Source organism: Antennarius striatus, chromosome 12 (assembly GCF_040054535.1).
Source record: "Antennarius striatus isolate MH-2024 chromosome 12, ASM4005453v1, whole genome shotgun sequence".
Taxonomy (NCBI): domain Eukaryota; kingdom Metazoa; phylum Chordata; class Actinopteri; order Lophiiformes; family Antennariidae; genus Antennarius; species Antennarius striatus.
In genome coordinates, this window is record NC_090787.1 from 21,046,376 (window position 1) to 21,058,897 (window position 12,522).

The following is a 12,522-nucleotide window of genomic DNA, read 5'->3' on the forward strand; positions in this document are numbered from 1 at the left end:
CCCGGGGGCCAGATGTGGCCCTCCACATCACTTTATGTGGCCCGCGAGAGCACAAAAGGTAAGAATGTCTAAAAATAAATTGGTCCAAACTGTGCTTTGACCAAAACTACATTTCCCACAATGCAGTAATGAAGCTATTTAATTAAGTTATGTTTTTTTCATGACAAATTAAAAAAGATTTGTTCTGTTTAACTATAATGTTTGTAACTTGAATAAGTAATAAATTCAGAGTTATTTAACATGAAGGAGTAGTTACATTTATTTGACATTAGTTACATTTATCAGTTACATCTGGCCCTTTGAGGACAGCCGTTATGCTGATGTGGCCCTCAGTGAAAACGAGTTTGACCCCCCTGTACTGGATGAATTGAGGAATATTAAATACAGTATTTTCCACACTACAAGGCGCACCTAAAAGCCATTAATTCTCAAAAACCATCAGTGCGCCTTATAATCCAGTGCTTCTTAAATATGAAAAAAGTGTTGTCAATAGTCCTTTCGTTGAAGTGCCCCTTATTGTACGGAAAACACTTTTGGGGGCTGGGACAGACGAGAACTGACCTGGTTGAGACTCTGAACGGTTCCTCTGATGTCGTGCAGAACCCTCCTGAGCTGCGTCTCCGTGCTGGACAGACCCAGAGCCGTGTTACCACCCAGGTGGAGGCTGTGACTCAGGTCAAAGGTCGAATCGATGCCTGGGAGGAAGCCAGGAGGAGGAGGAGCGTGCCCCAGGTCGAGGGCGTGTTCTGGCGCCACAGGTGGATACGGGGTGACGGGGTGGGGGTAAGCCAGGCTCGGGTTGGCGTTGTAGCCGTGGAAATCGAGGTAAGCTGGAGCTTGTGAGCGGTGAGGGGGGGCGTGGTGAGGGAACGGATGAGCATACAGGGGATTGAAGCTCTGGTGCTGGATCGGGGGTCCCGGCCGTAGGTTTCCCAGACCGACGTGAGGAGGAGGAGCGAACGACAACGGCTGGTGGAAGCTGGTGAGGCTGCCGTGCCGGGACATGGTGGGGGTCACGGGTTGGTGGAGACTGCTGAGACTACAGTGGTGAAACAAGGAGGGATTGTAATAGTGAAGAAGGTTAGGAAGGCTGGCGTACGACTGGAAAGGCGAGGGGTACTGGGGAGGAGAGTACAGCGTGAAGGGGTGGGGGTTGGGGTTGAGACTGGGACTAGGAACGGGGCTCGGGTTTAAGTACTGAACAGCCGGGTTAGGATGACTGAAAACCATCTGCCCTGAACTCAAACTCTGCTGGTTTTGGGGGTCACCGTTGTGCTGGAAAAGGCTCGGCTGTGGCCCCCCGGAGGAGAGCTCAGGAACGCTCTGGGTGCTCCCAAACTGAGCCCGCCTTCCTGCTGACCAATCAGGAAGAGGACTGGGGCTGGGCAGCGAACACGTTGACTGTCTCAGGTCTCGTGGAACGGCCTTTGGTGTGACGGGAGCTTCGGCGGACAGCCGGCGTTGGGGGTGCGAGCCGGAGGAGGTAGGTTTGATGGTCAGTGTGGAGACACACGTGTTCGGCGCCGTCTTCACCTCTTCCTCCTTCCTGTCCGTTTCTCCAGCATCCTGGGTGTATTTGAAGGAGTACCTGGGCTGGGTGCAGGACACCGGGCCCTGTCCAAACTGGATGCTGACCGAAGACACGACCCTGGTAGGTAAGAGGAACGAGGAAGGCAGGGAGGAGGACCTCTGTAAGGGAATGCCCCACCCTCGTCCTTTATGCGGGGCCGGCGGCGTGTCGTCAGACGGATGTTCAACCTGCTTCACGGCTCGGCTCAGGTGGAACTCTTTGGCTCGTTTTAGAGCTCTGTGAACCGGACAGGACGGCTTATCCAACGATTCAAGCTGTTGGTGGGAGCCGTTCTCTGAAGGTGGGGGTTTTGTGTCTGCAGGAGTTTCATTTTGATTCAGAACGTGTTGTGGATTGTGAGTCAGAGCACACTGACTCTGGGCGTGCTGTGACTCTGGTTGCGGTTCCTGGCTAATCTCTGGTTCAGGTTCAGCATCAGTCCGCTCCACAGCATCAGCCGTCTCCTCCTCCATTCCCACTGGTCCCCTAACGAGGAGCTGGTGTGCTGTGTACTGGGGTATCAGCTCTGAGCTCTGATCGGGTCCATCTACTTCCTGGGAGATCTCCGTCTCAGAAACCTCAGCATCAGGCCTCGTCTCCTCCTCCTCCGTCTTATCCGGTAGGTCAAACACTGGTTGGTCGAGTGCAATGGGTGTGGCGATATCTTGTGAAGGGTGTGATGTGACGGTGGTCTCACTGTCGCAGCTGTCAACACTCTCCTGCACCTGGTTACAATTAATAAAACATGAATTACCAGCAGTAAAGTCTAAAAAAAAGCCTAAAAAACACATCTGACTCCATAGGTTGACATCCCACTGAGATCCCAAATAATGTAATCACACTCTAGAAATATGAAAACTATTAAAGACTCAGTGAGGACCCTACCTGTGGAAGGTGCACATGCCTCAATGCACAGCGTGTGTTTAATGCCAAATATTTTACGGCGGATCTGAGAGTAAATTCTTGTTGTTGAAACTTCAGCAGAGAGTTCTCTGTTGTGCGTCTCACAACTTTAGGCCGGCAGGTTATCGCTGAGGTATGCAGATATCACAAGTTTTTATTGGCTTTGTCTCGAGGCATGTGTAGGCCTGTGCAGGTGAGTAATGCTAGCTTCTGGGCTAACTGAGTTAACAACAAATCTGGAATCTTGAGGTCTGCTTTTGTTTTTGAAACATGTCTTCATATGTTTGACTGGTTTAGAAGTGTGCTGGTTTGTGGACTAATAACTTGCAAATGGTTTAATCTATCCACAATAGATTATTACAAACGCTAATGAATAATATCATTGAGGGTTTACAACATCTAACAAGACTTACTTCATCCATTTTCTTTTGCAAAGCCAGCCTGCCCTCACCACTAAAATATGTTAATCATTATGAATCTAGTATATTCTAATTTATTTTTGCTCCACATGGTCCAACTTGAACACCTGAATGCTGATAGGCCAGCTATGCATCATAACTGTTTTCAGTTTGTGCCCATTTTTATTACCTTATATGTACATTTTATTCCTGATTTAATCATTTATTTAAATTCAAGTCGAACGAATGCATGTACTACTTTCGTTCTGTTCTGGCATAAATCTTCTAAAAGATTCACACCTGGTTTAAATGATCATTTTATAGGGGGGTGTAAGGGACCGGAGCGTACCACAGTGATAGGGGTGTTCAATTTTTGTTAAAGAGTATGTTTTTCTCACAAATGGTGAGGTTTTGGGCTTTTTGTTGAACTTGTAAGTAAAGAAATTAAATGAGAAGTTTCACCTGCAACCTTTTGATTTGCTCGTTTCTGTACACCCGCCCCTTATCAAACCAACTCATCTACACCCGCCTACAGCCGCTTATCTTCCTCAGGGGGCAAATGTTCTGCTAGAGCCTATCACAGTTGGCTACCGGCAAAAGGCGGAGCGCACCCCAGATGAGACGCCAGCTTATCGCGGGGCCACACGAAAGGCAAACACACACAGACAAACACCCACACACACACACACACACACACACACACACACACACACACACACACACACACACAAACACACACAGGCGCACCTTCGGACAAATTGGTGTACAAATTCAACCGAGCTACACATTTTTGGAGCTGGGAGGGGGCTAGAGAACCCAGACAGAACCCACGCAAACACAGGAAGATACAAACTCAGATCAGGAATAGAACCGGGAACCTTCGACCACAAACGTACGTTCATTTCTTGGACTAGTTTGTGAATTACAGAATAATTCTGCATCTGTCCAACTGTTATTTGGATGAAACCATGAGTACGATTTGGTGGAAGGGTGACATTGAACTACTCACAACGTCATGGCAACAAACCAAACATACTTGTGAACCGCGGTTTCATTTGAAACATTTCATTTGAAAAGCCGATGATTAAGTCTCATTTAAATGTTTCATTCAAAAGAAGCTGTAATTGTATTTAATTATAATGCTCAGCTTTTCCCCATTGAAATGCATAAAGCAGAAAGCTTCAGTAGAATACAAATGACACACTACTGCTCTACTGCTCTATCAATACAATTTAAAATGGAGGGTTTAAATATGGTCTCCTTTATGTACAAACAAAACAGGTCCTAAGTGTCCCTTGGGTAACTCTGTGTTTGATGAAGTGAAGGTAAATTTGACCTGCATCGGACATGTTTCATTAGTTAAACTCTTTTTTCTGTAGAGATGCGAGTACCAGAGATTAGGTAGTGGGGAAAGATTCTTTTTCAAAAACAGTAAATATTCTAGACTATGCTTTCAGATTTCATTACACAACATGAAATCAATCTCCAGTTCATGTGTTATTTATTTGAAGGGAAATTTCTCCTTTTGGTGAAATAATAATAATGTGACTGGAATCCTATGAATAAGGTTATAGTTCGAGTTGGTGATCTATAAATTAAGGAAAATAAAAGAATGAAAGCCATTAAACAAAGAGCACAAACCTTGAGGTAGCTGTTGGGGTCTGCAGCCGGCTCCTCAGCAAAACCGCTGCTGTCAGACTGCTGGCTGACTGTCCTGAACAGATCTGTGGGAAACCCAAACACTGAACCATAAGGACTCCTGCAATACCTCAGCCACCCAGCTGGTGGCAGAGTAGGATCATTTATACTGAGCTTAAAGCACAAACGTAGAAGAAGACAGTCCGGTATCGCCAGTTAAAACATGAAGAAGGAAATCATTACACAAAGAAACCTGTTATGAGTACAATCTTATGTAAACATAGATTGTAAAGCATGATCAATAAATACTGAATAGATAGTCTAGTTTTTTTTAGATGAATAGTATAGAAAACCATAGTTTGTCTTGTCTAAGTAGATTAAGACACACATTACAAATCTAAGTTCTTTTAGACTCATTTAAACTCACAGAAACATATGAATGTTAAACTCAAACTATAAAATTTGTGTCGTAGGACACAAACGCTCCTGCTACCTGAATAACTCAATTTGTGCTGAATAACTCTTTCATGGGAGACTAAAAACAGAAAACACAAGGGTCTCTTGTTATATAAGCAAGTAAGTCAGCAAAAGTAAGTGTAAAACTACTGCTGGTTGTTTGCTAGTGTACTAAAGATGACACAAATGAAATCTGGAGTAATTCCAGATAGTTTAACTTTTTTTAATCATTCAGGAACTCTAAGGGCAGCTAATAAGATATTCAATCAATTTAAAGACCGATGGAGGTCTCAGCATTATGGAGCGTACTTGTAATTTGTTTGTAATTCTGGTAATTCTCCTTCAATTCCATTGCAATTCATCCGTGGCAGTTACACACTAAAAACTTTGATCGCTTTATAAATGACAACAAGGAAGCAAAAGTGCAATAAATAGTTCTGCAAATGATCACACAATATTCCATCGCTCTACATGCAATGATAATACACAAGGAAATCCAGTTATCACGAAAATCCCCATGTAGCATTTTGAAAATGAGTCAAACAGAGTCTGAAATCAGAGGTGCAGATAAACTCACCGTTGGTTTTGGATGTTCTGTTTGGTACAGCCTCATCTTCATTACTCGGTATCTGACAGATAAACACAAAATTGGATCAGCCTTCACTCAGTAAAACCCCGAATACACTGCTAACTAACAAGTCAACATTTCAACACAAAGCAGACCCCCCAAGAAGCAATATCATTAGAAAAGAAAAGAAAAATACAATAAAGTGTATTTAACACTGGTTTTAACGTTTATTGTTTGTCCTTGGCTGTTTTCAGACCATCTATGTAACTTTTTTTATTAATGATTAGCCAAATTTTGTTCCACAGGAAGCTTCTCAAGCCATGCAAATCATCCGCTGTCACCGGGTGACCACACAGAGGACCAGAGAGAACCAGAGAGAACACGCACCTCCTCCATATCAAAAGAGTCTGCGTTCTCATTGCGAAGCTGAGTCAGCTGGAGCGGGGCCAGGATGGGAGGAACTTTGTCTGGGGCTGAGGTCAGGCTTTTATCCTCCTCCTCTTCCTCCTCTTTGACCATCTCAGCTGGCTCAGACTTGCTCTGACTGGCTGACTGGACGTCAGGTGACTCTGGCTGATGCTCTCCATTGGCTGCTGTTCCAGCGCTGTTCTGTTCAGGACTGATGGGAGGTGATATGTTATCAGTCACTGAAATTCACTTCCCATTCATTTTCGCGTGGCTGTTTTACCACGGAACTCATTTGGCTGCTAAAAAGAAACTTGTTTATTCCAAAATGATAAAAGGATGTTTAGTTTGGGACATGCTTTTCATTTGTTAAGTCAAATTAAACAGCTTTCCATGGAAAGAAAAGTTATAAAGACCTCATACATTAGAAATTTGTGCGTTCTTTCGCACACTAATCCTGATTATCTAGTGGCGTTTTGGTGAGGGCTTGAGCCTTAGCTTGGAAGCAGAACTAAACAAACAGAAACATGCTAACAAATACACAGACGCATCCCTATTAAAAAATGAACACATTTTAGTTCCATAGCCTCCCAACTCAGTGGCTAAGACAAAGTACAATATTTTCCGAACTATAAGGCACACCTAAAAGCCTTTTATTTCTCAAAAACCAACAGTGTGCCTTATAATCCAGTGCGCCTTATATATGAAAAAACCATATATATTTTAAATTTATTTATTTTATAAGTGCGCCTCACGGTGTGGAAAGTACTGTCGTTGGATTGTGTAAGAGAGCTGCCCCTCAGCAGGAAAGCTAAGTGCCAAGTTGATTAATGCGTCACAAAAATCTGGTCAGTATAACTTTAAGTGCTGATTGATTATGTACAATTTCTAACTGCATGTTTCTTCCCATAAACACAAATCACACTGCATGGTTTAGTTAATGTTTGCTACCGGTCAACTAACAGACTTCAACTTTGTTTTGCATTGCGTTTGAGCAAAATACCACTGCAGGTTTTGGATTTATTTTGCAGGTACAGTGCACCCTTGTGCATTTGCACATCAACACTCGTGTATTCTATTGGCTGACGGTATCTGGAAGTGCGATCTGTTCCATGAGTCTCAGACTTCCGTGAGATACAAAAGTGCTTTAAACAGTCTATCAAAGTGTTTTAAAGATAATACAGATAGAAGGTGGTTTAATATCAGTATGGGGAGGGTTCATAAACATTTAAATTACCATAAATAATAAGGTAAATAATTCATCTTTCTATCGCAGAATTTGTGAATCGTGTGCAGTTTTATGACAGGACCGTTTTCAACAGGTTAAATACTTCTGAGTTAAGTTCTCCCTTGGCTTTTGTTTATTTCTACATTCACAATTCTCCTGTTGCAAAACTTTTAACATTTCAGCAAAATCCATTAACTGTCATCACTAGTCTTTTCTTTTCTTTACCTGTCATCTGCCTCTCCATCCCCACTCGTTTCCTCAGTAACCGTTGCCAGGGAACAGCTGTCTTTTTTGCGGGTGTGCTTCTGGTTGGGCGTCTCTGCCTTGTGGTCGGGGTCAGCGTTACAGCTGTCCTGTTCCGGACTGGGGGGCGCGTGACCGTTACTGTTTGTATGCTCAGACGGGCTGTGTCCATTCGGCTGTGTGTGTTGGGTGGGCGCGGTCGATTCAGGCGACTCAGAGGCGGCTGCGAGCAGATTATGCTTGCTGATGGTTTTCTTGAGGAATTTGGCAACATTCAGAGCCGAGTTGCTCCTCTTAGGAGGAGACGGCTCCTTTTCCTTTGCTTCTACTGCTTCTCCACCTGAGACTATGGAAAGATAAGAATAGAAAGCACTACCATTAAAATGCAGTGTTTATTTGGCAAACTGGGAAAAATATATTCTGTTCACGGTTAATAATTGTTTCTACATTTCTACAGATCAAAAAAATCACAACAACATTTATTTGATCATTTTCCTTCTATTTTTTGTAGACAAACTGATGAAGTAAACATGTACTCTGTTACCTTGTTCTATGGGGATGATCCGCTTGAGAGGCTGACCAGACACCTGACTGTAGAGCTGGAAGAACTCATTAGCAACTGTAGTCAAGACCTCAATCTGACGGAAACGGCCTGACAGAGGAAAAACAAGTGATGCAAGTTTTTTCAGATCCAAACAAAATAAATGAACATGTTCTTTCAAGAAAACACAAATGAATGATGAAGCCCTTCAAATTGTGAAGAGGACTGCTTTAACCTTGATATAAAGGACTGTCTGGTCACTCAGGGGAAGCAGAAATAAGATGAATACAATGTTGAGCTTTCAGTTCTTATTAAGGTCATATGTCAAAGTTGTTCAGAAAAGAGAAAAAAGCATTGAAGTCAACAAATTACAGTTGTTTTCATAAAAGTAGGAGTGTAGCAGTAAATTAATTCTGCAGGAAAATACTGATCACAAAAATCATGCTGGGACTGGACTGATGTCAGAGTCTCTGACCTTATTTCCTCTTTGGTTAAATAAAACTACCTGTCAGTCCGACCTCTGATGACTTACATACATTCTTTCCTTCTGCAACTCATCCCTCCACTCCTTCTCCCTCCATCTCTCCATTCCTCACTGTCTAAATACCTGTCAGTGTGTTATGAAACACAGACTTCTGTCTTTTGTCCCTCGCTGTGTTAGTATCACATAACTCACTCTCGTCTCTACATTTTGATATACAGCATAGTAACGCTCTCTCTCTCTCCCCAGACGTGTACCATCCTGGCTGTCCTCAGGGTTCTATTAAAGTAGGTAGGAGGGTAAGGACACGGATCCGACCCTCCGTGGCAAATGCCTCACTCCTTTACTCAGTTTCATGATAACACACCAGGGAGCTCACGTGTAAGTGACTAAAAAAAGGTCTAATGCAATAAGGATGCAGCCTGGCAATAATAAAAATAGAGACAAGGCTGTTTTACATCCATGGGTTCATAGCAGGCAGGACTAAGAGCTCATACAGCATGAAAAAAACTTACAATGGGGTACACAGAATAAGTCAGGTTGATGAAGCGTTTCCTGGTTTTAGTTTTTAACAATAACTTAACGTCCATTGCTGTTCTCTATTCTGGCTCTCTCCTGCTGCAGACTGTTTCAATAAAAACCCACTGCAATCCATCAAAAACAGACAAAACCGTAAACTAGCTGGTGAAAAACAGAACATTTAGTAACTGCAGACCAGATAGTGTTACAGGACTTGTGGTGAACAAACTAGAGCTAGTGGTAGGAAGGATATTAAGACGGTTCCCAGAGGGCCACTCTGTGTCAGCTGGATATGAAGTAGGAATCTGTTTTGTTGTCTTCAAGTAAAATCATAATAAAGAAAAATGATAGTGTCCAAGCTACAAGTGAGTCATTCTGTCACATCTGGGCATCACTAAAGAACTCGAACCTCTTATTTCAGCACTCATGTGTGGTGGTAATAACAATGTACAAGTCAGTTTCCTGCTGACTTTGCATTAATACTCATTCTGAAGATCCTAAAACAGGAAGTGAGGAAGAGGAGAATATGATACATAATGCATCCCCTCTTTTTTTTTCTCTCTCTTCATCCCAGGAGATTCTTTCTGGTGGTGAGAACAGGCCTTACATAACAAACGACTACATGCACTTGTGTCTGGGATCCAGGGAACCAATGGGGGTGTATGAGAATGTACTGGGTAAAAAATAAGGTAACTCTTCCAGGAACCACAAAAAGATCAGAAGCGAGCAGAAGGAGCAATTCACTTCAGAGAGTCGTCCCGCCCGAGTCTCTGCAGCTTTACTGAGACCATTAGCAGCCAGTTTTAGACCAAACATTTGCATTATGAGCGGATATATATGACTGTTGGGAGGCTTTACAATGCATCCCCTTTTGGGTGTTTTAAATTGGGGGGCTTGTCTTGAATAAACCATGCTTTAAGTGGGACTGTTTGATACCCTGACTAAAGCCTAATTTGTATTTCCAGGCATCACCAATGAAATGGAAGAGAAAATGGCTACAAGAAAGGAGGTTGTGACTAAGTACTGAGTAAATACAAAGCAGCAAAAGTGGATGCAACAATGTACAGGTGTTGGTCTGTGAGGCTCTACGGCACTGGGGCCCACGGGCCGAATGTGGCCCGCCTTCACATTTGGAAGGGTGACTGTTCACTCCATCCTTCACATCCTTGTCTGTAAGCTCTCTGAAAATGTACCCAAGCAGCTAAAAAATGAACACACTGCATGTAAAGTAGGCTCTGTCCATATCCTTACATGCTCTCATCAGAGAGTATGAATGGCCTTTATAACCTCTGCCTTGAAGAGTGGTTTAATCCCGTGTTGGAATCATTTTCATGTTTTGAAAACTCTGACACAGACTGCAACACATAGATCAGTTACAAATGACCTCTCAATGTGCTCCATAGAAAACTGACCCATAAATGTGACAATGCTCTTGTCACGCTTATGTACATCTATTGTTTTCTTCACTGTGGTGAGTTAAGACTTTGTTCTGGCTCATGTGAAAGCTGTCAGTTGAGCCCGTTGGATAGAGGGACACTCATCAGACCCCTGATAGGCAGTGACAGCCGATGTTTTTATGAGGTATTCCTGAAATGTTTTTTTATTGCATTTATTACATTATAGAGCACGGGTAGGTTCCCTTATTGATTTCACATTAATCTAAAGAAGGTAAAACTGAAGACAATGCATCCTGTATGCGTACGAGTTAAGAGAGTGATTCCTCTTGTCACCCAGAGGATCTTCGTCAACTCTTTTTTACAGCCTCAAGACAGTTAAACTGTCATGAACAAGAGAATCAGCTGTGTGTGTGTGTGTGTGTGTGTGTGTGTGTGTGTGTGTGTGTGTGTGTGTGTGTGTGTGTGTGTGTGTGTGTGTGCGTGTTCGTGTGTGCGTGTGCGTGTGCGTGTGTCGGGGACGGGGGGACAAACAGGTCTTTGTCCGTGCTGGCGGTGCTGTCCAGGCAGTTGGCAGAACAGTTAAACGGGCTGAAGGAGCCCACAAAACACCTCGATAATACCAGGAACAGGACACACACACACACACACACACACACACAGTATGAGTCCATCCACAATGTCAGGACTCGATGTGTTCACCCTGTCATTGCTAAATAAATAAAACAATCCAGCTACAGAGGATTTAGCTAAAGAGAATCGCAAACAGAAGGATGGAAGTACGTACTAGTTAGGGCGTAGTTGGGGTTTTCCAGCTCCATGCGCTGCAGCTGAGCTCCCAGGTAGACCTGTAGGTAAACCACAGGATGTGACACAATTAGCAAACTGTCAGCAGATAATGAGACCCGGCTTTTAATAGACTCCAGGTATTGTAACACGTGTGTTCCCACAGGGAATGTGTGTGCGTGTAGGAGAAATATTGACCTAGTTCCAAACGGTTTGCTTTGTTTGCTTAAACATTTACATTTTTCTTGCTGTTGAATGTAATTATTAATGTTTGACAGCGGTGTATTATTACCACATGATACTTATCACATAGGACTCATTGATGCTAATACCCAGAGAACCTCAAACTTATATTTCAGAATATTTTTACTACAATTTAGTAAATAATTTTACACTAAATTAAGGGTTTCTACTATGTAAAAAGCTGAAAGACTTCACATATAAAATGGATATTGGGATCCTTTGCTGTACATGAACAACCAAATGCAACGACCCAACAACAATTTAAAGTGAAAGATATGTACAGTAGTACCTTCAGATACAAGTTTAATGCATTTCCTGACTGAGCTCCTAAGAAACAAGTCGCAACTGAAATTTTCCCCATTTAAAATAACAAATAGCTTGAATGCATTCCAGCCTTGTAAAAGAGCCCTAAACCTCCTAAATTACATACATAAAACAAAATTTTTATCAACCAATAGACATGCATACTTTACTTGTGTATAATTAATTATATAAAAACATTACATAAACAATGATAAAGTATGAAAAAGAACGAAAAACAAGAACACACGAGCTACATCTTCACTCCATGAAAGAGAATGAGTTTCGTTCTCAGCTGATGTTGTATCCCTCCGCCAATATGGGGGAAAGAACGAGATTCGGTCTCAGCTAATCCGCCAGCTAACAGCGGTGTCCCAAAGCACGGCTTGTATCTTGGATTTTTACTCGTATGTCGAAAAAAAATATGGACAGAGTAACTGTTCTCATCGCAAATAACTCGTATGTGGAGGTACTAATGTAATTATATACTCGTCAAAAAGGGGAGTTACGTGGAAATAAAAGCTTATCCTCTTTATCCACTTGATATAAAGGCCAGGTACCTTCTAAATTGGTCACTTTTTGAGGAAGAACAGTATACTTGTAACTGCAAAAATACGCCACATCTATCTTCCTCTTAGTTGGTTTCCATTGGTCATCAATACCTTGATATCAATGCCTCGGGCTGAAGAAGCGTTGTTGATGAACCTGGAGGGAACTCTGCTGGCTAGGTCGGGTTCTTCTCGGCCAAATCCCAGATTGAAGAGGATTTCCTCGGGGTCTTCCTCGTACAGGTCCAGCAGCTCTGACACACTGTGGGCACAGAGACACAGAGTCAGCATTTAACTACAG

At 42.8% G+C, this 12,522-nt stretch overlaps 1 protein-coding gene across 3 annotated transcripts in view; it reads right to left on the bottom strand.

Annotated features, from left to right (window-relative positions):
- itprid2 (ITPR interacting domain containing 2) overlaps nt 1-12,522 on the bottom strand; it is a 44,151-nt gene that overhangs the window by 9,268 nt on the left and 22,361 nt on the right. For all 3 annotated transcript variants that reach the window (XM_068328788.1, XM_068328790.1, XM_068328789.1), the window contains 8 exons: nt 12,336-12,483; nt 11,132-11,192; nt 7,954-8,061; nt 7,392-7,755; nt 5,921-6,152; nt 5,543-5,594; nt 4,513-4,595; nt 562-2,295 (listed from right to left, as the gene is read on the bottom strand). In XM_068328788.1, the coding sequence (XP_068184889.1) occupies nt 562-2,295; nt 4,513-4,595; nt 5,543-5,594; nt 5,921-6,152; nt 7,392-7,755; nt 7,954-8,061; nt 11,132-11,192; nt 12,336-12,483 (2,782 nt within the window). The remainder of the gene's footprint in view (nt 1-561; nt 2,296-4,512; nt 4,596-5,542; nt 5,595-5,920; nt 6,153-7,391; nt 7,756-7,953; nt 8,062-11,131; nt 11,193-12,335; nt 12,484-12,522) is intronic.